Source organism: Rhamphochromis sp. 'chilingali' (genome assembly GCF_963969265.1).
Source record: "Rhamphochromis sp. 'chilingali' genome assembly, chromosome: 18".
In the NCBI taxonomy this organism is placed as follows: domain Eukaryota; kingdom Metazoa; phylum Chordata; class Actinopteri; order Cichliformes; family Cichlidae; genus Rhamphochromis; species Rhamphochromis sp. 'chilingali'.
In genome coordinates, this window is record NC_137945.1 from 6354721 (window position 1) to 6382120 (window position 27400).

Sequence of the window (27400 nt, forward strand, 5' to 3'; positions counted from 1 at the left end):
TGAATGTCTCTATTTACAAAAACAAAAAATCATGATGTGATATTATAGTAAACAGTATATCAGAAATTGCTATTTTTATTACAAATTATATCACTAAGGAAGCAGACTAAATATTAACTGATAATTTATGGCAAAGGGGTGGGATTAAATAAGTGTTTACTTCTTCCCACTCGCTTTCAACATGTAAATTAATCAGAACGGTAGCTATATTGAAATGTATTGATTTTTTGTATAGCCATTTGAGGGGAGTTATTTGGCTGCAGGCATCAAACATCAAACCAACCTGAGCCTAAACAGTAACACATGAAAGGCAATTATGATCGTGTACTAATCACCAGGGTATGACACATTAAAATGAGATAAAAAAGGAAAAACTGTGTGTCATAGTCAGGGACTGTTAAAGTGGAACATTGTTGTGTTTTTGTCAACAATGGCCGCGGTGCTTCAGCATCTAGCTAGCAATACAGAAGACAAGCGAGCATAAATGGAGTAATAATTTTTTAAGTGGCAGGTAATTTCAAATGCAGCGTTTCCATCAGCTCAACAAACATCAGCAAACACACAAACTGTTTTTGTGCAGTTTGTCTCACAGTGTGTTGCTAGCTAAAAGTCCAGCTGCTGTATATCACAGGAAGAGAAAAGATCTTTCTCTGTCTCTGACTGAAGTTAGCTAAGACACACCAACACATTCCCAAAGTGTAACATTTTATGCTAGGTCAGAGGTCAGCAACCTGTGGCTCTTTAGTCTTTGTACTGTGGCTCTGCGTGGTTTGGAGAAATAAATTATAAGTATTTAACTGAAGTGTATTTGTGTTAGTTCTAAAAAACAACTAACACAAGAAGACTAGAAGATTATTGTGATCTTGAAATATAAAAATAAAGTCATATTTTATTATTTTTCGTTGCTCAAAATAAGAGTCACACTTGTGGAAGCCGGTATACCCACTGAAACAACGTGCATTCATCGAGACTTTCAGCCCTAGGTAGGCCAAGTATGGAGAAATGTAAGAAAAGAAAGATATCTGAAGACAATACAACATTTAATGATGCCTGGGCAGATTCATTTGCATTTACCTCTGACGAGAGTGGCCTATCAGGACGCCTGATTTGTGGAATGTCAGTCTTCGGATCCACATCCGTAAGTGAGCAGCTATTCTCCACCATGAATTATGTTAAAAACGAACACCACTCACGCCTCACAGACGACAGCTTACCGCAGAAGTCCCATTGTAAACATATCACGGCAGAGCCGACGATGTTTGCATTAGCTTGCTCTTCAGCATCTCTTTATTGACCACTTTTCTCACACACACAGCCGGCTGTAGCTTTCCAGCTCACAGCCCGACACGTACAAACAACAGACTTAAGTCGGCGAGGCGTGATTCCGGATGCCGCTCAGGTGTGTGTGCCTCTCCTGCAGCGGCACTTTGGGCCACACCCTGCGACACACATTAACCAGGTAAAATAAATATTATCATTATTATATAAATATTATATTATTATAATAAAAAAATATTTTGCAAATATTTATTTTTAATTTTTTAGGAGCATAGTGCTGTTTTCCAATTATTTTCTAAATTCAGGTCAAGGCTCCCCTATACTCCGAAAGCCCAAAGGCGATTTAAGGATGACAGCTCACAACAGTTTTTGTTTGCTACATGATAAATTAAAGTTTAGCTTTTTAATTCATTTAAAAGAGACCTTCAACTGGTTGTCTTTCTTTTTTGTTATTATTTTTTAAGAGTTGAAAATGTATTCATTACATAAATAAAATTACATTTTCTCTTTAGCCCTTCATGGATTTCATAAGCAACACACTATAGTTGTTTATACAAAGCATAAAGGTAAAAAAAAAAACAATATACACAGTGTTAGCTCCATTTTAGATGTTAAGAAGTATTTACGGCTCCCAGTGTTTTCTTTTCCTTAGAAACTGGGTCCAAATGGCTCTTTGGGTGTTAAAGGTTGTTGACGCTTGTGCTAGATGACAAATCTTCAGTATGTTACGCTTTCCGCCACCCAACACGTCCCTATACCGTTTGGAATGAATCTACACATGTACGTTTAATGTAATCGTTATGGAAAACACTATCTAACATGATTAAGGTGGTGCTTATGTTAGGGATCAGGTTATGGTCAGAGCTGGAACGTGTATTACCGCCGGCAGCGCCAATCTATTGCTTTCCATCCACAACCCGGTGCGTATCATAGGAACGCAGAAGGTTAACTTTCGCGTGCCTGAGGAACGCCTCAGGATGTGACAAATCGCCGGTATGTTACGCTGTCGAATGAGAACAAGGTTGACACACAGGACAGGAGAGGAAGAGGAGAGGTCAGATTTAAAGGGAAGGACTGCTCAGTGGGATTTGATTAATATACATGTCTGTACATGTGACATTATGTTTTTTCATATACTGAAAGATGCTGCAAAACAATCTGAGGCAGACTAACTGTGTTATTTAAAAACTGCATGTAGATCCTCTGCAGGTTAGTGCAGGATAAACAGGTTCGTTTGCTGAACTGTGATGGATTTAAAGTAAAGAACAGTGTGTGACTGTGGTGCTCATGTCAGAGTTAGATTACATCAAGTGTAGCAGAGATTCATTTAAACTGAAGCTCATGATGCTGACATTCATTCACTGAGTTCCACCTTCATACCAACAGTATAGTGTCTAATATAAAGACAGTGTACTGTCAGTGTAGAGGATGGAAATCAGCCAGGACAGCTCATGAAACATCTGCTGACATCTGGTTGAATTCAGTTGTGTACATCCACAGAGAGCAGCAGGTCAGCTGATCACAGCCTGTACTTTAAGAAAATCTACTGGAGCTCTCAACAGAAATTATTGTGAGCTGTGATTCTTTTCCCCACGTTGAGCCACTACAGCTGATTTTAGGGTTCCCACCTGCTCAATCCCACTTTAACCTCCTCCCTGCTCATGTTCCTGTTTAGAGGCAATGTCACCCTCTACAATGTAGGCATTGTATTATTAAAACATTACATTACCTTAATATAGCACAAGGATCAATAAGTTTTGCGTAAAATATATATCAGTACTTCAGCTTTTAATGGAGTTTTAGTTATCACTAGTATCTGTCACCTTCTGTGTTGAGCTCATTGTTTCCTCTGTAGTGACTCAGCTGAGTCCAGATGGCTGAAAATGTTCCTCTGCTGCTCCGTCAGACTCTTCTCCTCCTGCTGATCAGCTGGGACACAAAACAGATCTTTGTTAGGCTCCACACTGCACTGAAGAGTCAAAGTGTCTCATATGTTCATCTGACAGCACAAAGAACAAACTTTAGCTTCCCCAAGAGGGCAACTTGTTTGAAACAAACACAAAAGGTTTAAGCACCAATACCAAATTTAGCAGTATGGCACAGCAGTACCAGGAGAGACTGAGGCCTGTTATTAGAATCAAATGCCCACAGGGTTCGTACGCCTTTTTCAGGGTCAAATTCAAGCACTTTCTAAGCACTTTCAAGGTCCCTTTTCAAGCTTTTCCAGGGAACCCTGTGCCCAGTGGGCAGACACAACTTTGCGCCAATAAGATTAAGGCAGCTGTGTTTTAATATAAATAAATGTATTTCATTATAGCACTTTTCCGCCAACATACGCTGTTTTCCTCTTTCTGGGGCAAAGTGGGCGATAAACAAAGAAATGCTCGGTATGTCCGATGGCCAGTCCAGCTGAATTGTACAATACTGATACTTGAGAGTGCGCGTGTGCGATGCAAGCACGTGTAGAGTGTGTGTTGAGCGCGTGATCAGTAGTGACAAAAACAATTCACAAAGCGTGACCATACTATACTCGTGGCTCACTTCTAATCTATTGTTTTGCACACTTATACACATACCCAGCTGTTTTGCTACACTCTAGAGCCTCGCCTTTAACGGTCTTCTCCCGCCCGCTCTCACAGAGAGGAGCAGAAAACTTCATTCAGAAAACTTCATAAAGCTCAAGACTGACTGAACTCAGATCAAACTTACCTTGGCACTTACTTTTAGATGGGAGAGGGAAAAACTGAGAAACAAACAGCAATGAAACGGGAACTCTGTGGCTTCTTCTTCTTCGTCGTCGTCGTCGTGTTCCTCGTCTTCTTCTTCTTTTTGGATTCTTTGGCGGTTAACGCTTTAAGGTACATTATCACCACCTGCTGGACTGGGTGGTCATCCATTGTCCACAGACCCTTGGAAGTTTCTGTTTAGATTAAAAATGGAATTCAAGGATCTCGTGACTTGGGTTTGTGGCTTTCACTGTTTACTCTTTAATTTTCTGCCAAGTGTAGCAAACCCCACAGCTCAAATCAATGAAGAATTTTGTATTTTTAAGATGTTCTTTGCAGCATTGCTGCAAACAAATTGGCTTCTTTGATATAACTTAGTGCCTCTGTGCAGTGTTGGGGAGTAACGGAATACATGTACCGCCGTTACGTATTTAAAATACAAAATATGAGTAACTGTATTCCGTTACAGTTACTGTTTAAAAAGGTGGTATTCAGAATACAGTTACTTTGTTGAAATAAATAGATTACACTGCGGTACTTTCCTGTTTCATTTTGTCGCAGGTCAGGACTGTTTGGGTTTTGTTTGACAGCTACGTTCTGTTGTTCCAGGCGGCAGGGTTACGGTTGCCATGGTTACAGGGCGACGCTCTCTCGCTCTCTGCGACTGTGTGTTTCCTGGGTGAGAGAGCGCCTTTTCCTTGTTGTTGTTGTGCTAAGCTAACAGGCAGAATGCTACAAGCATAGCTCTAAAGAATGTAGCATCATGGGCAGTGTAGTCCGTGTTGCAGGGAGAATGGACTGCCATACACGTTATGGGTCTGTGAGCGCGAGGAGGGAGAAAAAGGGGAGTGGAAAGGTACGAGTTGTCATCGAGGAAAAACGGGAGCTGGAAGCATGTAAATATAATAATAACCACTGCAGCCAAGAAGAGTGCCTGACGAGCCCAGTTGTAAGTAAGCTATTAAGACTCAACTGTACACCGTGTTCGTGTTTTCCTCCGAAAACAACAAGTTCCGTTGGAGCAGTCTTTCAACGCCTCTCTCTGTCTCTTACAAGAAAAGTTGACCCACACAACAAAGTAAAGCTATTTTTCGGCTACGAGCCGACAGGGACCCCGCCGTATTAGTCAGAGGTCCCTTTACTACAGTTCGGAGTCGCGGACCTTCAGTAATAAATCACACAGCAATAGTACATTTACGTTGTTGTAAAAAGCATGATAATATATTAAGTAATCCAAAGTATTCAGAATACGTTACTGTCATTGAGTAATGTAACGGAATACGTTACAGAATACATTTTGGGGCATGTATTCTGTATTCTGTAATGGAATACATTTTAAAAATAACCTTCCCAACACTGCCTCTGTGTACCTGTGAAACTCCATGACACTGGGTAAGAGGGGTTTTTCCTGTTATATGTGAGAGAATTTGGAGTAACAGTAGTCAAACATGCCAAATCACTCCACAACTTACTGCCATTCCCCGGCTGTAACCTGCATATGCATCACATTAAACCTAAATCCTGTACCATAGCCACATGATGGGCATGAAGATGAGGTTCAAAGGGCTGTGTCATGTTGCCAGATAGCTTCATCCCCACAAACATAAACATTCTTCAAAAAACAAAGGTTGTAAATATTTGCTGTATTTACAAGCATGTGCAAACAAACAAGACAATAATAAAAGAAAGAAATATCAACATTTTACAAATGATACACTTAATGTAAAAACCAAATATGAGCACAACTCCACATGTACAATTGTCACTGCATATAAACATGACAGATGACATATTATAAGAAGTATAAACATATAATATACAATATGATCTGAAGCTGGTACTGGTGTATTTAAATTCCTTTTCTTTAGGCTCACATACACATTACTGCTTACCCTAATCATCTCATACAAGATGCTACTTACTTTTTGTGCAGTATTTACCTTAACATGCACTATGGTATAATAGCCCACTCACTTCTATAGTGCTGGTGATGTAGACAATAATGTCAGTTGATATGTAAAACTAGGAGAAGTAGACCACAAATGGGAGATATCGAGTGCTGGGAACACATTCTGTCTGATATTATTAATCTATCAGATTCTTGAATGTTTTATGTACTTAAGCCACAGTTAGAGAGTGAAACAGAGACTGACACCGGCTGAAATGTGTAGTAAATATTTTATTTTGAACTTTTATGAAGAAATACAAACTTTGAACTTTGAACTCTGGGCTGCTTTACTGTGTGTAATATTGCAAAGCACACTTTGCCTTTGTCAAGCAAACAACAACAATCACACACGCACACACAAACTCACAAACGTATAAAAACGGTCACACAAAGAGGGACACAGAGGATTGAGACACAAGAGGAACCTAATGGACAAGGACCCAGAAAGGGAAAATCTACCACCATTCGCAAACGTCGGTGTCGATTATTATACAGCAATAAAAAAGTTAATCCAGATACACACTTCAAATGTGAATTTGCGTTTCATCTCATGTTTTTCCATTGTTTTTTATAAACACTAGTGCTGTAATATCAATTCAAATTAGAATAAAAAATAAAAAAAATAAAGAGACGTACGAAACACTGTGGATGTGCTTTAATGTACTAGAAATACTACTCACCATCAGTTACAAATGAAAGAAATGAAGAAAACTCGTTTTTGTCACGGGCCGGTATTTTGAGTTTTATGCCCGTTTGTATTATGTTCTGGTTTGTATAGTAGAGACTAGGGGTGTGTATTGGCAAGAATCTGGCGATACAATATGTATCATAATACAGGGTAGACGATACGATATATTGCAATACTAAAAGCCAGACGATATTTGTGTTTAGTAGGACTAAATTTAATTAGGAAAACTCAAGTAAACAGTCCAAACTGTTTAATGCTTCACATGAAACATCTGAAACAAAAACACTCTAAGTTCAAAATGAATGGAGAAATTAACATCTGCCTTATTAGAAGTCATGTCAAATAAACAAACAAAAACTACTTTACTGAAATATCAAGTATTTTTTAACATGAAAAAAGTAAACATGTAACACTGAAGTCTTTCTAAGTACTATGATTGTAAAATACTTATCCAAAAACTGCTCTATGGAGCATCAAAACAAAGCACTTTTTATGTGACCTTAACATAAACAAATATAAATCAAAAATGAAATTGCTTGAAGAATCCATCCAAGTAAACATTAACAAAAAATGTAAAGTGCTATTACAATTAAGTGTTAATAAAATAAAGTACAGCTCTGCAGTGTCCATCAATGGAACACTTTTAGTACAACCTGAAAAAAGGAATTTACTCATCTAAATAAGTGCTTATGAGACTCAACCAAAATGTCAAACATTCTCATATCAGAGATTTTACATGTGTAGTGTTTTCTCAGTGTTTATTTTTCAATTTCCAGATTTTTGTGCAGGAATACAAGCTGATCGACATGGTCAGCTCTCAGGACACTTCTCTGTGCATTTACTATGTCTCCTGCAGAGGAGAAAACTCTCTCTGCAGAGACACTTGTTCCAGGAATGCATAGGAAACTCCTTGCTACTTTGGATAGCTGAGGCAAGTCTAGCCGCGAGAGCCATGTTTGGTGCATTATCGGTAACAACAACAAGGTCCTTTGCGTTCAATCCCCATTCAGCCACAGCGTCAGTTAGTAACGCTGCAATGTGCTCACCTGTGTGACTGTCATGCATGGCTCGGGTTTGTAGTACATGAGACTGAAGGTTCCACTGGTCCGTTATGTGATGTGCTGTAACAGTTACGTACGATTCAGTGGCTCTCGAAGTCCAAGCATCGCATGTCAGAGCAACTGTCTCAGCCGAGCTGAGAGAGTCCAGCACTGTCGCTTTGACTTCTTGGTACAACTTTGGCAGAGCGATGTCCGTGATGTGTTGTCGAGAAGGAACGGTGTAACGGGGCTCCAGCGTTTTAATCATATTACGAAATCCTTTATTCTCCACAACACTCAGAGGGCGCATGTCTTTGCAAATAAAAACAAGTACTGACTGCGTTATTTTTGTTGCACGAGTTGAAGTTACTGGTAGTTTCGAAAAGTTAACTTCTTCAATTGTCCGTTGAGAGGGATCACCTCGTTTCGTTTTAAAATTAGCATTTGACGCTACGTCGCTATGGTGTCTAGACACGTGTGTTCGTAAATTTGTTGTGTTACCGGAATATTTGACTCTGGCGGTGCAGATTTTACAGACTGCATAGCTCTTGTCATAGTCTTTACTGCCTTCTTTTGTCCTAAATCCAAAATAAGTCCACACATCAGCTTTGAAAGCTGCGGGGGCCGGCTGTATCCTCTCCTCTTCAGTCATCAGTTAGCTAGCATCACACACGTCCACTGACTGTTCTACTTCGTTCTTTTGGCAAACTAGACGCTTCTAGAGTTATCGCGAGACCTCGTTTTTACGTCATAGTAAAGGCGGTGAAAACTGCAAACCAGTGGCCGGAGTTTGAATTCCAACATACAAAAGAAATAAACAGTAAATGCATGTCATTTTTCAATTAAAAAAAAAATCGATAACAGTGATTTTAAATATTGATTCAGTATCATTGAGCGAAATATCGCGATATTTCGTTGTATCGATATTTTCTTACATCCCTAGTAGAGACTTTAACCTTCAGTTAGTTCTATGGTTGTGTTCTCTGTTTCCCTGTTTAGTTTTATCTGTTTAGGTTACTCTCATGTCTGTGTCTCCCCACTATGTTTGTAGCATCGTGTCTTCAGCGTGTGTTTGTTGTGTCCTCTGGGTTTAAGTCTCCCTCGCCTTTGTGCGTCCCTGTTATGTCTTTGTGTCTCGTCTGCCTGTTTCGTCCTTACATTATCCTCCCTGTTTCATTCCATGTCTGTCATGTGTATCCATGTATATTTCCCCAGCTAATCTTGTCTCTCCCTCTCTCTCTTGTGTCCCCTCGACCCCTGCGTCAAACTCGTGTTGTCACAGTCCATGTCTCACTACGTCTCCTGATTACATTTTTACAACTACATTTTACAAATATAAATACACAATGTATCGACAGCCACTGCACATGTAAGAAAAATCCACAGATACATAAATCAGCAGTCATATTGCAGTGTGTGTTAGAGAGAGAGAGAGAGAGAGAGAGCCCCCAGGAGCCAGAGGCATCCAGAGATGGATGCAGAAGAACCGGCCTGTCCAGCACCTCTACGAGTAACAAAGACCTGAGGCCACAAATCTCAGTGACATCCGTGCGTCCATCCCAGCAGGAGAAGGAGGACGCTCCAGATTGGGATCCCACAGCTGAAGGGTGAGAATCCTGGAGAACCAGAGGTCAGGGGCAGCTGACTCCACTAGTGGCTGAAAACCCTTTTGTACAGGCCTGCCCACGGCACCCAAGAACACCTGCTCCATGACCATGTCCCACAGGGCCCAGGCCCAGCCATGCACACACACAGGCTATTCACTCTCACACACGCCTGGCCACTAGTGACGCACAGACACACACAAACCAACACACACTGGGACGTAGCTAGAGCGCCCCACAAAGGTGTAGGAAGATGAGGCAGCTATGATTTCTGGACTTGCAGTAAATACTCCTAGAGCAGTGAGTCAGTGTAACCGTTATGAAATCAGGCAAAACAACACATTGTTATTCACAGTGGCAGCCTGCATTAAGCTAATGAATATAACACAGTGACACATTTTGTCTTAGTATTTATTGTTTACTAAAATGCCTTTAAATCTCTAGTTTTAGTTCACAAAGAATGAGACTCAATTTGTTTTGTTTTCTTTCATACCAAATACTCTAAGGAGCTTGGAAAGAAAAGCGTCCAGAGTCCCAGATTTAGTCCCAGTGGGAGTTTCCCCCCAAAGAGGGACAAAAGGACCCCCTGATGATCCTCTACCTAATCACATGAGCCAAGGTGTGAAAACAGTTGTGGGTCACAATCAGCCAGGGTTTTGTGTGAGCTCATTTTGAAACCTGGCCCCTCCCTATCATGTGATTTCCTGAGGTCAGATGGCCCAGGATGTGAGTGGGCATTAAGGCGTCTGGGAAGGGATCTCAAAACTGGATTATAGATGGCAGACAGTTGGTGTTGTAAACCACCCGTTCTGTTCAAAGATGGTCGCTCACAGTGGACATAGATGGCTTCTTTCACTCCTCTTTCAAACCATCTGTCCTCTCTGTCCAAAATGTGAACATTGGCATCCTCGAAAGAGTGTCCTTTATCCTTAAGATGCAGATGGACTGCTGAGTCTTGTCCTGTGGAGGTGGCTCTTCTATGTTGTGCCATGCGCTTGTGAAGTGGCTGTTTGGTCTCTCCAATGTAGAGGTCTGGGCATTCCTCGCTACACTGTACAGCATACACCACATTGTTAAGTCAGTATTTTGGAGTAATCTGGGACTTAAATCTGGGACTCTCCGCCATTTGACCTTAGAACTGAAGAAGCTTCTCGGATGAGAGGTGAAACGTCTTCAAGCAACTTAAAGAAGTCCAGATACTTTTCTTTCCAAGCTCCTTAGACTACGATGACCTGGATGACTGAGAACCTTCACAGACATATGTCATGTGTTGAGTTTTGCTTCCCTTGCTCTCGTCATGTCAGATTACTCCCAGCTGTCCTCCCCTTCTGTGTCTCATGCCCTCGTTATCCCAGTGTGTATTTAAGCCCTGTGTTTTCCCTGCTCTGTGTTGGGTTGTTGATGGTCACTTCCTCCCTGTGCTTGAAAATTGTTCATGCGCTTAGATCTTGGTTCTGTTTGTGTGGGTTCTCTTGTTTTAGGTTCCAGTGTTCATCATTTTTTGGTTGTGTTTGAGTAATTTTTATTTCTCTGATGAGTCATCCCAGTGAATAAACTGCTATTTAAGTTAACCTCTTGGTAGTGATGGGCAGATGAAGCCCCATGAAGCACTGAAGCTTTTCATCCAATTGGTTCACCCCAGCGCAAAGCTTCTTGAAGCTTCATTTGCTCTAGTAGGACACCTACTGGACGTAAAAATATTAGTTGGCATGAATTTGAAGAGTGTGGCCTTTTGCACACAGTCAACAACAAAAGCAGTGTGTAAAACATCTATATTGTAGTGATGCAGTATACTGTGTATATTTATACTGGTAGTATGGAAAATGATCATTTGGAAATGCTTAAAATGGAAATGATCATTTACTGTGAGGTGAGGTGTGGTTGGGGTGTGGACAGTGGTTGTTCTTTTGTAACGTTGAGGTATGGACAGCTACACACTGAGGCTTTGAGCCTCAGTCCTGCATGTTGACATTTTATTCTGTAAAAACTAAATTTTCACTGCTTTTATGACCTTTTAGTGGGGAGAACATAGCTAGGATTTAATGATTTAACAAATCTTTTGAATCCTTTGTCCTCCACAATGCTAACTGGCTGGGAGTCCTCAATCACCATGCTAACCAGGTCTTCATCTATTGGAGATTGTTCTCCTGAGGAAAGACAATAAAGACAAATGTAACCCAGTTCCTAAAATCATCTCAAACAGAAAGAGAAGAAAAATTAAAACATTTAATGTTCATTGTTCTGTTCTTACTGTCCCGGTTAATGAAAGTGAAATGAGATCAAAATAATTATTTAAACATAGAAGGGATGCAGATTATATATGATATGCTCTGGTCAAACAAGGGTTAAGTTTCTCAGAGGGTTGATGAGCTCTGATGAGAGCCTATTGTTTTACCCCACTCCTCACATGTCAGCCAATCGGTGAAGCTCTAGGCAGCTCTTGTCCCTCCTTAGTACCAGCTCCCAAGTTTTCAGTCTCTTGCTTCTACAGCCGAACAGAGCAGACGGACTAAAACTTTTGTTATCGGTAAGCTGGAGAAATTAACCTCTAACGAGTTAAAAAAAAATACCATCTAAACTGATATTTTTCACAAATTATGTATTTGCACTTTTGTTGTCAAGGGCAGAGCGAAACCGGAGGGTTTACTGAGCTGTGGCTCCATGTAAATGCTGAGCATCCACTCGACGGCGGTAAGCTAAATGTGGCTAATCAGACACGTGATGTGCGGAGTGTGGGTACAGTTGTTCGATGTCTCTGAAACGCTGTTGTTATGCTAGTTAGATCGTTAACTAAGTCATTAACATGTGAAAAGCTGTAAATGGTTAAAGCAGCTAAAAATAACTTTATGAGAGATAATTGTAATCAGACTTTATACTGCTTCCTGTTTAAATTTTGATGTCAATCAGTTGTTTTACAATACTCAGTATTGAACACTTGGAGGTAATTTTTAGTGTATTTCCACTTGTACTGGTAGGCCTATGGTACAAGCGGGATTAAGCACGTCTATTTTAATACTCCTATTTGTGGACTGAGTCCTTGTGTTTACGTGTTATTGAAATTGATTATTTGCACTTTGTTCAATTTCTGATAAGCATTTGCATATTATTCCATTTCTTAAAAGGGGTAATATACTTATTTATTTGTGATTAGATATATATGTACAGTGAGTTATTTTGATGGATGTAATTAATGTTTACAATGAAAGTGAATTATATGGTGACTATAATTCCTGCATGTTTGCAACCTTGTAGATAATCTTTAATGTTACTGCAGGTTACAAATAAGTATTGAACCTTGATACTGTGAAATTTTGGATATTGATACTTTAACCTTTGAAACTTGATATTTTAATGTTGTACAACATGACTGAACTGATGATGATTGAATTGATGATAGCTGATCTGAATAGTAGTTACTGCACTGTGACACTACTTTAGTTTAATTTGTGAGAGTTATCCTTAAAGGGCACGTGACATATATTTGGCCATTGTTTATAGGTCAGGTTTTTATATGGGACGAATCCAAAGACCAGGTCAGCGATTCCAGAACCCAGAGTGTTCCAGTGTTCACTGGATGGCGAGCCAACCCAAGATCCTAGGAGGCGATATACATGTACACGCACACTCATTTGCACATTGATGGACTACAATCCTCTACTGTACAAGTAGTACGGTAGGACAGACAATCACACACACACTCCTTGTCAGACGAATTCTATGGGCCCCACCGGTACCATTTGGACTTAAAAAAGACTAATTCTTTTACTTGTGCACAATTTTATTTAATTCTATTTTTTTTTTGCTACTTTGGGGGAAATTTTTATACTTGACATTCTGTTAAAACCTGTTGTAATACTGTGTTGTTTACAAATTTCTTTTACAAGGCTTAACATCACTAAAGTACTTTTAAAGCCACATAACTGTGTTTGTCTGGTTTCTCTGCCATTCGTGTACCAGAGCTCTAAGAGTCGTTCTCAGTCTTCTGACACTAGCCCAAATTGCTTATTACTTTGGTAATTATCCATCGGTACTTTATGTAACTCCACGTAAGTGCTACACAAAGCACAAATATAAGTATCACACGTAACTTATTACAGTTGTATAATATTGTTATATCATTTAGTAACATTACTGCATGCTATATTATCATGGCATTTGATGGCTCACCTGGTCTTGCTCCACAATCGGTGTTCCCCTTATTCTCATGCAAAGCTCTGTAGTGCCTAAGCATGGATGAGGTGTTGTTGTTATATCCCAGCTCCCTGGCACATAGCAAACACTTCACCTTGTAAAAAAGTAAAGACAGCTTAACATAAGTTTTATGGCACCATCAGTATTATGAAAATACATCTTCTGTAGAAATTTACATACCTTGTTGGGAGGAATAAGATCACAATGTTCCCACACAGGGGAGGACATCCTCCTCTTCCTAGCTGGCTCCATTCTCTCCTGACTTTCTCTCCTCACTCTCATAAACCTCCAAACGGCCTCCAAACTGTCTCCAAACTCTCACTAACCGCAACTCTCCATCAAACACCCACATTTTTGAATGAAGTCTGAGGGGTTTATATCGCTGTCATATCTCGCGGCAAAGTTCGAACCACTTCATGAACCAGTCACGTGGTACAGCCGGGCAGCGAGGCTTCGGACGTCATCATTTTCAGCTCCTCCCATAAATGAAGCAAGCCTCGATACGCGCATCGCGGAAACGCCCCCTCCATTACTCGACACAAGCTTCGAAGCCTCGATACAGAACGTCACATCACTACCTCTTGGTTTCGAGTCCTGCATGTGGGCCCTCCATCCTACCTGCATCACAGCACACTACGACTGCTCCCTGACAGAACGACCCAACCAGTCATGGGCCCAGCAGACTCAGTGTGGTATCGGCGACCCGCAGTTTCTGCCTTCCTCAAGGAGAGAGTGAGGCAGGAGGCTAGGTGTGCCCTGGGCGCACGAGTCACCCTGCGATGGGTCTTGTTTGGCTCTGGGTGGGCCCCGCAGCTTCCAAACTTCGATGGCTACCACGGCAGCAGCTCCTCAGTTTTCTGGCGTCACTCCGAAAGAAGGATTATGTGGTGTAAGACACTGGGCTTACTCCACTGCAATCCTTCGCTTTGTTTTTGGGACTTCCACGTTTGGAGCTACACAAGCTTCCCGCCTCTTTGTCCCAGCCCGGCCCACCGGAGGACTTTCGGTCTGGTCCGCAGGAGGATTCACGGTCTGGCTTACCTCCATGTTCCTGGAGTGAGTGACGCTCACACAGCCACTTCCTCTGGGCAATCAGCAGTGGTGCGCAACAAACACTGTTTTTCTCATGATCCTCCTGAACTCATGAACGTAACAAACAATAAATCTACCCCTAAGACTTTGAAGACTAACTGCCAAGCAGGTGAATCTAAATCTGCTAACTTAGAGGTAGTTGATTCTTTGTTTGAACTCCTGCTCTGAGGATTTAAGAACCTGTTTTCATTCTGTACAATCTGAATCCAGTGTTAAAATGACCAAGACTGCTCTCCTTAAACCTGAGGGAAGAAATATTGGGGCTGCTGTGAAATTTCCCAAGGCTGCAAGTTCTGTTTCCATGTCAGCTGAAAGGGAGGTGGTTAATGTTTTTAAGCCAGGCTTTCAGCCATGTATTTTTCAGCAAGGGCCCAAGCAGTTGGTAGGGATGGAGATTACAGGAAGAGACTGTCTGTTTCCCAGGGACATTTAAGGACTCTAGTTGCCCCTTGCTAGAACCTATTAAGACTGTGGCTCCTCCTAGGTACTGTTCTGTGTCCAAGTTGAGTGTTTCTGAGGCTGTCCAATCTGCAAAGACTATACAGGTCCTTCTCAAAAAATTAGCATATTGTGATAAAGTTCATTATTTCCTGTAATGTACTGATAAACATTAGACTTGGGTGCCATGTCAGCTGCTGGTGTTGGTCCACTGTGTTTTATCAAGGGCAGGGTCAATGCAACTAGCTATCATGAGATTTTGGAGCATTTCATGCTTCCATCTGCTGAAAAGCTTTACGGAGATGAAGATTTCATTTTTCAGCACGACCTGGCACCTGCTCACAGTACCAAAACCACTGGTAAATGGTTTACTGACCATGGTATTACTGTGCTCAATTGGCCTGCCAACTCTCCTGACCTGAACCCCATAGAAAATCTGTGGGATATTGTGAAGAGAAAGTTGAGAGACGCAAGACCCAACACTCCGGATGAGCTTAAGGTCGCTATCGAAGCATCCTGGGCCTCCATAACACCTCAGCAGTGCCACTGGCTGATTGCCTCCATGCCACGCCGCATTGAAGCAGTCATTTCTGCAAAAGGATTCCCGACCAAGTATTGAGTGCATAACTGAACATAATTATTTGAAGGTTGACTTTTTTTGTATTAAAAACACTTTTCTTTTATTGGTCGGATGAAATATGCTAATTTTTTGAGATAGGAATTTGGGGTTTTCATGAGTTATGTATGCCAAAATCATCAATATTAAAACAATGAAAGGCTTGAACTACTTCAGTTGTGTGTAATGAATCTAAAATATATGAAAGTCTAATGTTTATCAGTACATTACAGGAAATAACGAACGTTATCACAATATGCTAATTTTTGAGAAAGATCTGTATGCCCAGACACAATTTGCTCAATTTGACACAATTTCTCTCCACCCGTTTCAGTTCCTTGGGTAGGAGGGACTGGTGTTCAGCTGGTGCCCTCACCTGTTCCTGTACAGGTACAGCAGTTTTTCTCGTGATACAGCAGTTTTTCTCGTGCTCAGAAGGCTCGGGGGGATTTATTCAGTCACCATACAACCTTTATTGCAGTCCATGACTCAGTCACTAGTTAGCTTTGGCTGCAGTTAACTTGGGAGGAAGGTACATAAAGGAAATAATGCATACATATATCTCTATCAATTAAATCTGGCATGAGGTCTAACATTTTTTAAATTAGCTTAATTCTGTATCTAAATTAAAAACGTGTTAGACATACTGTTACTGGTTAGTGTAAATGGGACATAGAAACCTTTAAATTTAATCACCTGATATCGAGTGTCAAAGAATATCAAAGCTGTAAAAGCTTTTTACAGTCAGAATTTATAAAAACTGTAACTGTAAACAAATTCAAACATGTGAGCTTTTCTCTTTGTGTCGAATATCAAAACTGTGACTCCTCAGAGTGTAACCTTTACTGGGTTGTAGAAATCGTCACTCCAAATGTCTTATGATAACAAGAAAAAACACCTTTATCTGCACAGTCACTTTATCTGCATCATGCAGCTTGAACGTGTCACGTAATGGTGTTGAATAGCCATAGTTATCCTTCTCCTGTGTCAGTGTGACTTTACTGTACAGCATATGGCTGATTTGTGAGGAATGCTTATGGAATAGGGTAAATGGAGTGATTCTTATATAGCGCTTTTCTACTCTCCCAAAGTACTCAAAGCACTCTATACAACATTAACCCAGTCACACAAGCACCTTCTAAATGGATACGTTCATACAAATTCACACTTCAATGGATGCATCTTGTAACAGCAGTCTGGCGAGGAAGGAGCGGCTAGCCGGTCCAGCGGGCATGTGGTGTGGAGGTTAGCCGGATAACACGGAACCAGTCGGTTAAATCCAATAACAGACCTTTATTCGCCGTCAGCAACATTACACTTTATAAGCCAGGTCTCCTCGGCTGTACTCGTCCGAACCTACATGCGCGGGGATTGGTACCACCAGCGCCAGCTTGTCACAACAGTAAGTAAGGTGCTTTCTTGGAGCATGGAACATGAGCAGCATGAAATGGCTGCCGCTAACAACTCACACACCCACTAGGAGACCCCCACAGCTACTACAATAGTTGGGCAACCCCCCCTAGTGGTGCTATAACCCAAAAGGTTTGTTACATCACCCCCCCGGCAATTCGCAGGCTGTCCTCAGCCGGACCCAGGTGACCCTCCTCCCGCTACCCTTCTTCACTATACATAGTTACATTAGGTACTAAGCAGGTTGTGGAGGAATTGTTAGACACCCTTACCTTATAGCATTGGTACAGTCAATAAACAAAATTAGCGCTTGAAGCAAACAATATAGAACATGCAGTATTACTGCCAATCCATCTTCCAGAGATGGTCATAGACAAGGGAAACAGTCAGACATACAACACAACCGGTCACTCAAATCAGTATAACAGAAAACCAAACAAAGGCTCTCACGGGCCACGATTACCAGGGCTCAGTGGAACAGAACAAGTAATCACCCCTTATGAACAGAACAATTACAGCATGTACATCTTGCATGAAACCAACCCTTAGTCAACCTCAAGATTGTCCGTATGATAACAGTTAGTCCACCTGGTACCCGTCCAACCAGCGGTCATTACGGGGCACCGGCGGGGTTCGTTGGGGAGATGGCCGCTCTCCCGGCTCTCCCGTAGCTCCCTGATCCAAACACTTCAGCAGGCTCTTCTGCCGCTCCAGCGAAGCCTGTAAGCAAACTCGTGGCTTCTTGACCTCCCCTTTCAAGTTTACCACTTCAAGGTTGAGGTAAAGAGGTGTAGAGTGAGGGATGATGTACTTTGTCAGGCCAGGCGCCTCAGCATCCGGGTCGCAGCCATCTTCCTCACTCCTCGTGTCTGCGTGGGACGCCATTTTAAAAGTGTGGAAACAACTCGCTCCCACAAAAGTTATGGCGAAGTGAAAAGAGCGTTCACACACAGTACCTAAGCGCATATATCAGTCAGACCGAGAGCGTCCATGCACACTCTGATGCTTCAATGCTTGACACAAAACAACACGTCCTTCTGAATAAACACTGAGTCAAAGTCACTGCAGCATTAGCCTTAGCTTTAGCGCCGCCGATGTCGTAACGGTCCAACAGCACTGAGTTGGCGGTCCGACGGACCGTACAGTTACTCACGGAGTACTCTCCCTCGGCAGGCGAGCGTCTCAAGCGATGGGTCGGCGCTCTTCCGTGCCTGCAAATATCGCTGAAATCGCGGGGAGTCGGCTCCTTCACGGGGTTCTATTGGCCCGGCAAATACAGCCAGACGAAGAGAAAAAAAAACACGCCACCTCAGCCGAAGTGTCGATCGTTGAAAAACACGGGAAAAACATCCGAGCCCACCGTCTGTCGGTCCGGATGACGATGAAGATCCAGAGAACAATGTTCGGGCGCCACTTTGTAACAGCAGTCTGGCGAGGAAGGAGCGGCTAGCCGGTCCAGCGGGCATGTGGTGTGGAGGTTAGCCGGATAACACGGAACCAGTCGGTTAAATCCAATAACAGACCTTTATTCGCCGTCAGCAACATTACACTTTATAAGCCAGGTCTCCTCGGCTGTACTCGTCCGAACCTACATGCGCGGGGATTGGTACCACCAGCGCCAGCTTGTCACAACAGTAAGTAAGGTGCTTTCTTGGAGCATGGAACATGAGCAGCATGAAATGGCTGCCGCTAACAACTCACACACCCACTAGGAGACCCCCACAGCTACTACAATAGTTGGGCAACCCCCCCTAGTGGTGCTATAACCCAAAAGGTTTGTTACAATCTGAGGGCAACTTGAGGTTAGTATGTCACCCAAGGATACTTGACATACAGACTGGAGAAGCCAGGGATTGAACCAAAAACCTTCGGATTACTAGGTGACCTGCTCTACCTCCTTATCTACAGCCACCCCTTATTACTAAATGCATAAATGCAGTACAGAGACTTTTTTTCAACGTTTTTTAAAAAAAATCAGCGTTCCAGACACTTTGTCAATCAATCAATCTTTATTTATAAAGCACTTTTCATACAAAAAAATGTAGCACAAAGTGCTTTACATGGTTAAAAGCAGCCCACCCCACCCTCCAACTCACTCCCCACACTCTCATTAACATAAACGATGTGAATACACGCATATCCCCCCCCCCACACACACACACACACACACACACACATGCACACTTAAATAGTAAAATTGGGCTGGGTACGCATGAGCCAAGTGAGGAAACACTATAACAGGGAGCCGTCTGCACCGGGAGCCGGTCACAGACCACAGTCTCCAGGCTGGGCACACAGCAGGAGGGAGGCAAAGAAACCCCCCAGCCAAGCTGAGAGGACCCCAGAGAACAGGTGAGTCTTCAACCTGGATTTAAATAAACTGAGTGTTTCAGCTGATCTGAGGTTTCTGGGAGTTTGTTCCAGAGATATGGAGCATAAAAGCTGAATGCAGCTTCTCCGTGTCTGGTTCTGACTCTGGGAACTGATAAAAAAAAACAGATTCAGGTGACCTGAGGGATCTGGAAGGTTCATACTGGGTCAGGAGGTCACTGATGTATCTTGGTCCTAAAGCATTCAGAGCTTTATAGACCAGCATCAGAACTTCAAAGTCTATCCTCTGACGGACAGGCAGCCAGAGTAAAGACCTCAGAGCTGGACTGGTGTGGTCCACTTGTTTGGTCTTAGTGAGGACTCGAGCAGCAGAGTTCTGAATGAGCTGCAGTTGTCTGACTGATTTTTTAGGTAGACCTGTAAAGATGCTGTTACAGTAATCAAGCCTACTAAAGATGAATGCATGGACTAGTTTTTCCAGGTCCTGTTGAGACATCATAACAGTACTTACTTTTAAACGTTTACTCTTTGGCCGCTCCGCTTCCACCGTTTTTTTCGGCAAAATTATCCACATCCACCGCCGCGCTATGCAATCTGGGATATGTTGGGCCACGAAGTCTACACCGACACATCCTTAGAATTCAGGGAAATGAAGGACACATTTGAGGGCTGCATTTCGAGCAGCCTTCGAATTCGGACAGCCTGTCCCAATTCGCGATGCTGTGATGTAATCGGCCTTAAAATGCGGCCTTTAAGGCTGCAGACCCTGAATTGGGATACAGCCCAGGAGTGACATGTTTAGCCACATGTTCTCCTTAAGTTGCTGGCTGTCTGAGTGGTGTCCAAGAAACGATGTGGGCTTCATAGATAATTGGCAAATCTTCTGGAGGAAACCTGGTCTTGTTAGGAGAGACGGCATCCATCCGACTTTGGATGGAGCAGCTCTCATTTTTAGAAATATGGACCAATTTATTAAACCCCCCAAAATAAGACTATGCAGAGTTGGGACCAGGAAGCAGAGCTGCAGTCTTACACGCCTCCCTGCAGCTTCTCTCCTCCTGCTACCCCCCCCCCCCCCCCCCCCCACCCAATACCCATCTCCACAGAGACTGTGTCAGCTCCCAAACAGACAAAAAAACAAACTAAAAACCAGCAATAAACAATTTAAACATAAAAGATCACAAAGAAAGAACAATACAGTATCCACATCTGAACCAAAGAGTAAAACAGTGAAATGTGGATTATTAAATATTAGATCTCTCTCCTCCAAGTCTCTGTTAGTACATGACTTAATAATTGATCAACAAATTGATTTACTCTGCCTTACAGAAACCTGGTTGCAGCAGGATGATTATGTTAGTTTAAATGAATCAACACCCCCGAGCCATTCTAACTACCAGAAATCTCGAAGCACAGACCGAGGGGGCGGTGTGGCAGCAATTTTTCACACCAGCCTATTAATTAACGAAAGACCAAGACAGACTTTTAATTCATTTGAAAGCCTGATGCTTAGCATTGTCCACCCCAGCTGTAAAACTCAGAAACCAGTCTTGTTATCATATATCGTCCACCTGGGCCTTACACAGAGTTTCTGTCTGATTTCTCAGACTTTTTATCTTATTTAGTGCTCAGCTCAGATAAAATAATTATTGTGGGTGACTTTAACATCCATGTAGATGCTAAAAATGACAGCCTCAACATGGCATCTGTTATTAGACTCAATTGGCTTCTCTCAAAATGTAAAAGAACCCACCCACCACTTTAATCACACTCTAGATCTTGTTTTAACATATGGCATAGAAACTGAACATTTAACAGTGTTTCCTGAAAACCCTCTCCTGTCTGATCATTTCCTGATAACATTTACAATAATTGATTACACAGCAGTGGAGAGTAGACTTTATCAAAGTAGATGTCTTTCTGAAAGCGCTGTAACTAAGTTTAAGAATATAATCCACCCACTGTTATCATCTTCAATGCTCTGTACCAACACAGAGCAGAGCAGCTATCTGAACGCTACTCCAACAGAGGTCGATTATCTTGTTAATAATTTCACCTCCTCACTACGTACGACTCTGGATACTGTAGCTCCTGTGAAAACTAAGGCCTCAAATCTGAAGTACCTGACTCTGTGGTATAATTCTCAAACACGTAGCCTAAAGCAGATAACTCGTAAGCTGGAGAGGAAATGGCGTGTCACAAATTTAGAGGATCATCATTTAGCCTGGAGAAATAGTTTGCTGCTTTATAAGAAAGTCCTCCGCAAAGCCAGAACATCTTACTATTCATCACTGATTGAAGAAAATAAGAACAACCCCAGGTTTCTCTTCAGCACTGTAGCCAGGCTGACAAAAAATCAGAGCTCTACTGAGCCAACAATCCCTTTAACGTTAACTAGTAATGACTTCATGAACTTCTTCACAAATAATTTTTTTTTTTATCATCATTAGAGAAAAAATTACCAATAATCATCCCACAGATGTAATATTATCTACAGCTACTTTTAGTACCATCGATGTTAAGTTAGACTCTTTTTCTCCAATTTATCTTTCTGAGTTAACTTCAATAATTACTTCCTCCAAACCATCAGCTCTTTCTTTGGCTCTCGGAGGAGGTGGACGCACTTTTTCTCCTCTCCCTTATCTTCCCTGCTTATGTCCTTGTCTAGTCTCGTGGTTTTTTTTTTGTATTTTCCCTGGAACACTCTCTCACAGTCTGTTCTCTAAAACCTAAAAGAGGAATTATGGATTGGATCAACTGGTCCCTAAATGCAATTGACACCCCTTTCTCAACGAGAAGTTTGGGCTTGGGTGAGCCTGAGTGCTGAAGATATCTACCTATTCGGAACCATGGTAACAGGGTTCTGGCTGATCGGAGCTGGCTTGGCCCTGGCTTATCGAAGAATTAAGAAAGCGGAATCGGCTGTTCAAACCCCCACAAGGCTGCCCACTGGAATTAGAACGATGGGAGAGGCGTGAGTTTCTCAAAATGGGCTCATTGAGTCAGCACGGATAAGATCTTGGAGAGGCTACGGCTGCTGTGAATACTCAGAATAAGATCTCTGACTGCAGACTGGATACATCTCGGAAGGGCTAGCTCGGAATAACATCTCTGGGCGCAAAATTGGATGACATCTCGGGGAGGCACACTGCTGTGAGTTCTCAGAAATTGGCTCCTTGAGCACAAGAAATGACAACATCACAGAACGCAAGCATGGCGAAGCTCGCGGCTCTCCAACGGGAGAGTGAGAGACCAGTGTTGGACTGTAGAACTGCTTTGAAATTCATATGAGCTGTTCGCACTAAAGTAAAAAATACCATCACTTCATGCGGATACCCTCTCGGCGCCAGCTGCAAGGCCGGAGCTGAACACCCTGATAACGACTGTGTTTAGTCTGTTCCTTCCCATTCCATGCAAGGCCACCAGGGTTGGCTGGAAGACTGTTTACTTAGCCTGGCAGGGCGAAGGACACTGTCTCAGCTGAACTATGGACACGCACACACATACATATACTGATACTGATAAGCACTCACCGATGCATCACCCTCCCTACCCCGGATCCAACGCCACCTCCAACGCTTACCTCCCCTCTGATGTGGACATCTTGTCAGTTGGAGGCGCAATCGAAAGATTGCAGCGGTCCCAGATCAGATGTACACACTGGAACTCTTTCCCATGTTGCTTGTCTGTGTTTATTGTGCTATGGTGTGTTGATATCTGTGCATTCCTGTATTATCCTTTTGTGTTACACATTTCAATGTTTGTTCCTCGCTACCTAGCCTGACCTGTCTCCCCAATGTGATGTTTGTGTATTGTATGTACGGTCGGCAAGGTCTGTCATCTCGGTTGTGGGCAAAAGACCTGCAACTGACAAATAAAGGCTATCTCATCATCATCTCTCATCATCTCATCAACGTGTCTTTTATACCCCATTCCTACAAAACTGCTCAAAGACGTCCTGCCATTAATTAATTCTTGAGTCTTAAATATGATCAACCTATCTCTAATAATCGGCTATGTACCACAGGCCTACAAGGTGGCTGTAGTTAAACCTTTACTCAAAAAGCCATCTGTCTTAGCTAATTATAGGCCAATCTCCAACCTTCCTTTCATATCAAAAATCCGTGAAAGAGTAGTTGTCTAACAGATCATCTGCAGAGGAATGGCTTATTTGAAGAGTTTCAGTCAGGTTTCAGAGCTCATCACAGCACAGAAACAGCTTTAGTGAAGGTTACAAATTATCTTCTTATGGCCTCTGACAGTGGACTCATCTCTGTGCTTGTCCTGCTAGACCTTAATGCTGCGTTCGATACTGTTGACCATAATATCCTATTAGAGCGATTAGAACATGCTGTAGGTATTACAGGTACTGTGCTGCAGTGGTTAGTATCATATCTATCTAATAGACTCCAATTTGTTCATGTAAATGTTGAGTCCTCTTCACACACTAAGGTCAATTATAGAGTTCCACAGGGTTCAGTGCTAGGACCAATTCAATTTACATTATACATGCTTCCCATAGGCAGCATCATTAGAAGACATAGCATAAATTTTCACTGCTATGCAGATGACACGGAGCTCTATCTATCCATGAAGCCAGGTAACACACACCAATTAGTTAAACTGCAGGAATGTCTTAAAGACATAAAAATCTGGATGGCCGCTAACTTTCTGCTTCTTAATTCAGATAAAACTGAGGTTATTGTACTCGGCCCTGAAAGTCTTAGAAATATGTTATCTAACCAGATTCTTACTCTGGATAGCATTACCTTGGCCTCCAGTAACGCTGTGAGGAACCCTGAAGTAATTTTTGACCAGGATATATCCTTCAATGCACATATTAAATAAACATATAAGACTGCCTTCTTCCATTTACGCAACATCTCTAAAATTAGAAATATCCTGTCTCAGAGTGATGCTGAAAAACTAGTTCATGCATTCATTACTTCCAGGCTGGACGACTGCAATTCATTATTATCAGGATGTCCTAAAAACTCGCTGAAAAGCCTTCAGTTAATCCAAAATGCTGCAGCAAGAGTACTGACAGGGACTAGAAAGACAGATCATATTTCTCCTGTTTTGGCTTCCCTTCATTGGCTTCCTGTTAAATCCAGAATTGAATTCAAAATCCTGCTCCTCACATACAAGGTCTTAAATGATCAGGCCCCATCTTATCTTAATGACCTTGTAGTACCATATCACCCTATTAGAGCACTTCGCTCTCGCTCTGCAGGCCTACTTGCTGTCCCTAGAGTCTTCTTGAACATTGTTCTCAAGAATCTGCTGATACTGACTGGAATCATGTGATGTTTGTGTAATGTATGTATGGTTGGGAGGGTAAGATGGCGCTGGCAAGGCTGGCAGCCTTAACCCTCTCGAGGCAGGCGTTGCCAATTTGTAACAGTTAAAAACTAACAACCTGATTACCCCACATACATATTTTATGATTTTTTTTTTTTTACTCAGAAGTACCACTGTCATGGCACAGTGGCCCGTGGAAATGGGATGGACTCAAGTGCCGTTTCAAACCCGGAGGCCAGAGGTGCGGTGTAACGAAAACGAGTCTTTATTTACAATGCTCAGAGGCTAACAGAAATTTCATACTAGAATTAAGGAACATAAACTAGACGTCTGAGGCGAGAGAAAATACTATGACTATGACTATGACTATGACTAGATGGCAGGGATAATTCGGTGCAGGGACTGGGCAGGGGAAACTGTGGCTGGCCAGGGCACTGAAAGAGGGGAGAGAGCAGTCAGGGGAATCCCACAGAGAGCTGCGAGTGAATCTGAGAATAATACACTGAGCTGTCTTACAAGTTGATGAGTCACCAAGGAACAGACGTGAGGCCGAGAACTGACTAAAGTTGGGAGATAATCTGGCGAAGACCAGTTGAGTGCGCAGGTCATAAATACTGCCGGTGTGATTGCCATCAGATGAGGAACAACAAAGACTCCACCCAGTGGGGAGGAGCCGATGCTGTGGAAAACCACCCAGACCATGACAACCACTGCAGGACTTGGTTGTGTATTAACAACAAAAACTTAATTTGAGCCTGAGAGGGTTAACCCAATTTCCCTTGGAATGAATAAAGTATTATCAATCAATCAATCAATCAACACCCGGTTACGCCAATCGGAGGTCACTAAAATCAATATTGAATCAGTGTGTAATTTTGCCAAAACAATGTCGGACTCCGTAGTTTTCTCTGGTCCCCTCCCCAATCAGACCAGAGCTGTATCCCAGTTCAGGATCTGCAGCCTTAAAGTACGCAGCCTCAACGGTCCTCACGGACTGCTCAAAGACTGCTAAGGCCGGAAGTGTGAGGCTTGTAGGCTTGTGAAATGGGACGGTCTAGCCTCCGTCGCGCTACCCAGGTTGCCTAGCAACCATGATACTAACATCTGTAAATGTTTCATACAGCTTTGTTTGACAGAAATGAAGGAGAACATATTTTGTTCATTTGTTTCTACATGAGCTCTGTGTGATTTAGTATCTGAGGCTGAGACCACAGGACTGTAAAACATGATTGTTGAGCTTCATTTCTGTACTGAACAGTCATTTTAAGATTAGTTAGTAAATAACAATTAGCTAATGTTGTTCATGAGACTAAAGTCATCTCACTTTGGTAATGTAAATATAATATGGCCAATATTATAGTTATTATATTAATCATTATCAGTTATTACAGCAGTGAGTTTGAACTCCGTGTCAAATACTGAGCTTCAGTAAAGATTCAAGTTGCAGTTATTTATATTTCCTATCACCTTAAATCTTCAATCAAAGACACTCAAGTATCTTTGACAGTGTATATATAGATGTATCATATATAAGAGACAAATATTGTTCCTTTAATTTGTTGGCATTACTAAATTTGGCTCAACGCTTACATATATGTGTAAAAAGCAAATGTACGAGCTGTGATAACTGTTTCTGATAGAATGAAGAGTAGACTGATATATGAAATATTCCTTTAATGGGTGAGAAAATCAGACCATGTCATAACTGCTTTAAGTCACACAGAATAGATATCAGAACCTTAAACAGGCTGACTTCTGCTAAATGGGTCAAACTGGGCAGAAAGTATACAAACACATAACATCCTTATAGAAAAAAAACATAACCCTACACCATGTGTCATCAGTTTGATTGATAGCCCTAGCCTTGACCTTTTGACCTTACAGAAAGTACTCCGGAAGTGTCTAATCTATTCCATATGTGTGACTAATTGCATCCGGTGGGAAAAAAGGAGGGGTGGTTCCTGGAGGGAGGAAAAGTTCAGGGGGGTGACGCAGCAGATTTCTGATGAGTCAGCGGAGATCGGAGCGCATGCTGCATAGAGACAGACAGAATGATCAAGACAGTTCGTTTTTCACAGACAAACTCATAGTTTGAATTCTGTTTAAATGTTTCAGTATTATGACAATGATCTTGATAACCTTTTTCTCAGTAAAGAGCTATTTCTTTCTTCAATAGCGGCTTTATTTTTCTTTCTTATGTTAATCTTATTACAGGCACAATAATATAAAACCCTTTGAGATTATCTGACTAGTAACGGATTGCATTTATATTTATAGAGCCGGGTGGAGGCATGCTACACCAAAGGTTGCAATGAAAAGAAGGACTTTCTATTGCTTGTAGAGAGCTATTTCTTTTTACAATAGCGGATTTATTTTACTTTCTTATATTAACCTACAGGCCACCCACTAGTCTCCTCGTATGTGTAAAAAAATATCCCTTAGTAAAAAAAGCACCGCTCACATATTCAGAACTCTATCCCAAATAATTTTATTAAAACACCTCGATGAGGTATTTTGGTTTTGTGGAGCCACTCCTTATCAGACCAAAAGTAAAGAGTTTTTCATCATTTTTATAGCTACTTTTTACAACGGGTTTTCCCATTAACAGAAAATAGACAGAAACCCTAAAAGAAAATGGCCTTGTTTTACGCACATCAAGAAGGAGTCAGACGACCGTCGGTTCAATCCCGGTCAATGTTTCCTCCGTCGGGTACCATAAATGTATGAGAACCCCCCC

The 27400-nt window shown here is 42.0% G+C and overlaps 3 protein-coding genes and 1 long non-coding RNA gene across 9 annotated transcripts in view; 2 read left to right on the plus strand and 2 right to left on the minus strand.

Moving 5' to 3' along the window:
* Positions 1 to 4108, minus strand: part of LOC308385460 (uncharacterized protein) — a 19367-nt gene extending 15259 nt beyond the window's left edge. Inside the window, exons 1-2 of one of the 2 annotated variants that reach the window (XM_080864383.1) lie at positions 3988 to 4108; positions 3102 to 3207 (exon numbers count right to left, since the gene is read on the minus strand). In XM_080864383.1, coding sequence (XP_080720509.1) covers positions 3102 to 3119 — 18 coding nt within the window. In that variant the 5' untranslated portion in view covers positions 3120 to 3207; positions 3988 to 4108. The remainder of the gene's footprint in view (positions 1 to 3101; positions 3208 to 3987) is intronic. The other variant, XM_080864384.1, reaches the window with a different exon arrangement.
* LOC308385446 (uncharacterized protein) overlaps positions 1 to 27400 on the plus strand; it is a 538971-nt gene that overhangs the window by 504990 nt on the left and 6581 nt on the right. The gene's annotated exons all lie outside the window — the stretch shown is intronic.
* The window catches only part of LOC308385445 (uncharacterized protein), a 227905-nt gene that overhangs the window by 43021 nt on the left and 157484 nt on the right, over positions 1 to 27400 (minus strand). The gene's annotated exons all lie outside the window — the stretch shown is intronic.
* On the plus strand, positions 6407 to 13450 carry LOC308386406. Its single transcript, XR_013969791.1, has 3 exons — positions 6407 to 11811; positions 11912 to 11975; positions 12783 to 13450. It is a non-coding gene; the product is annotated as an uncharacterized lncRNA (long non-coding RNA).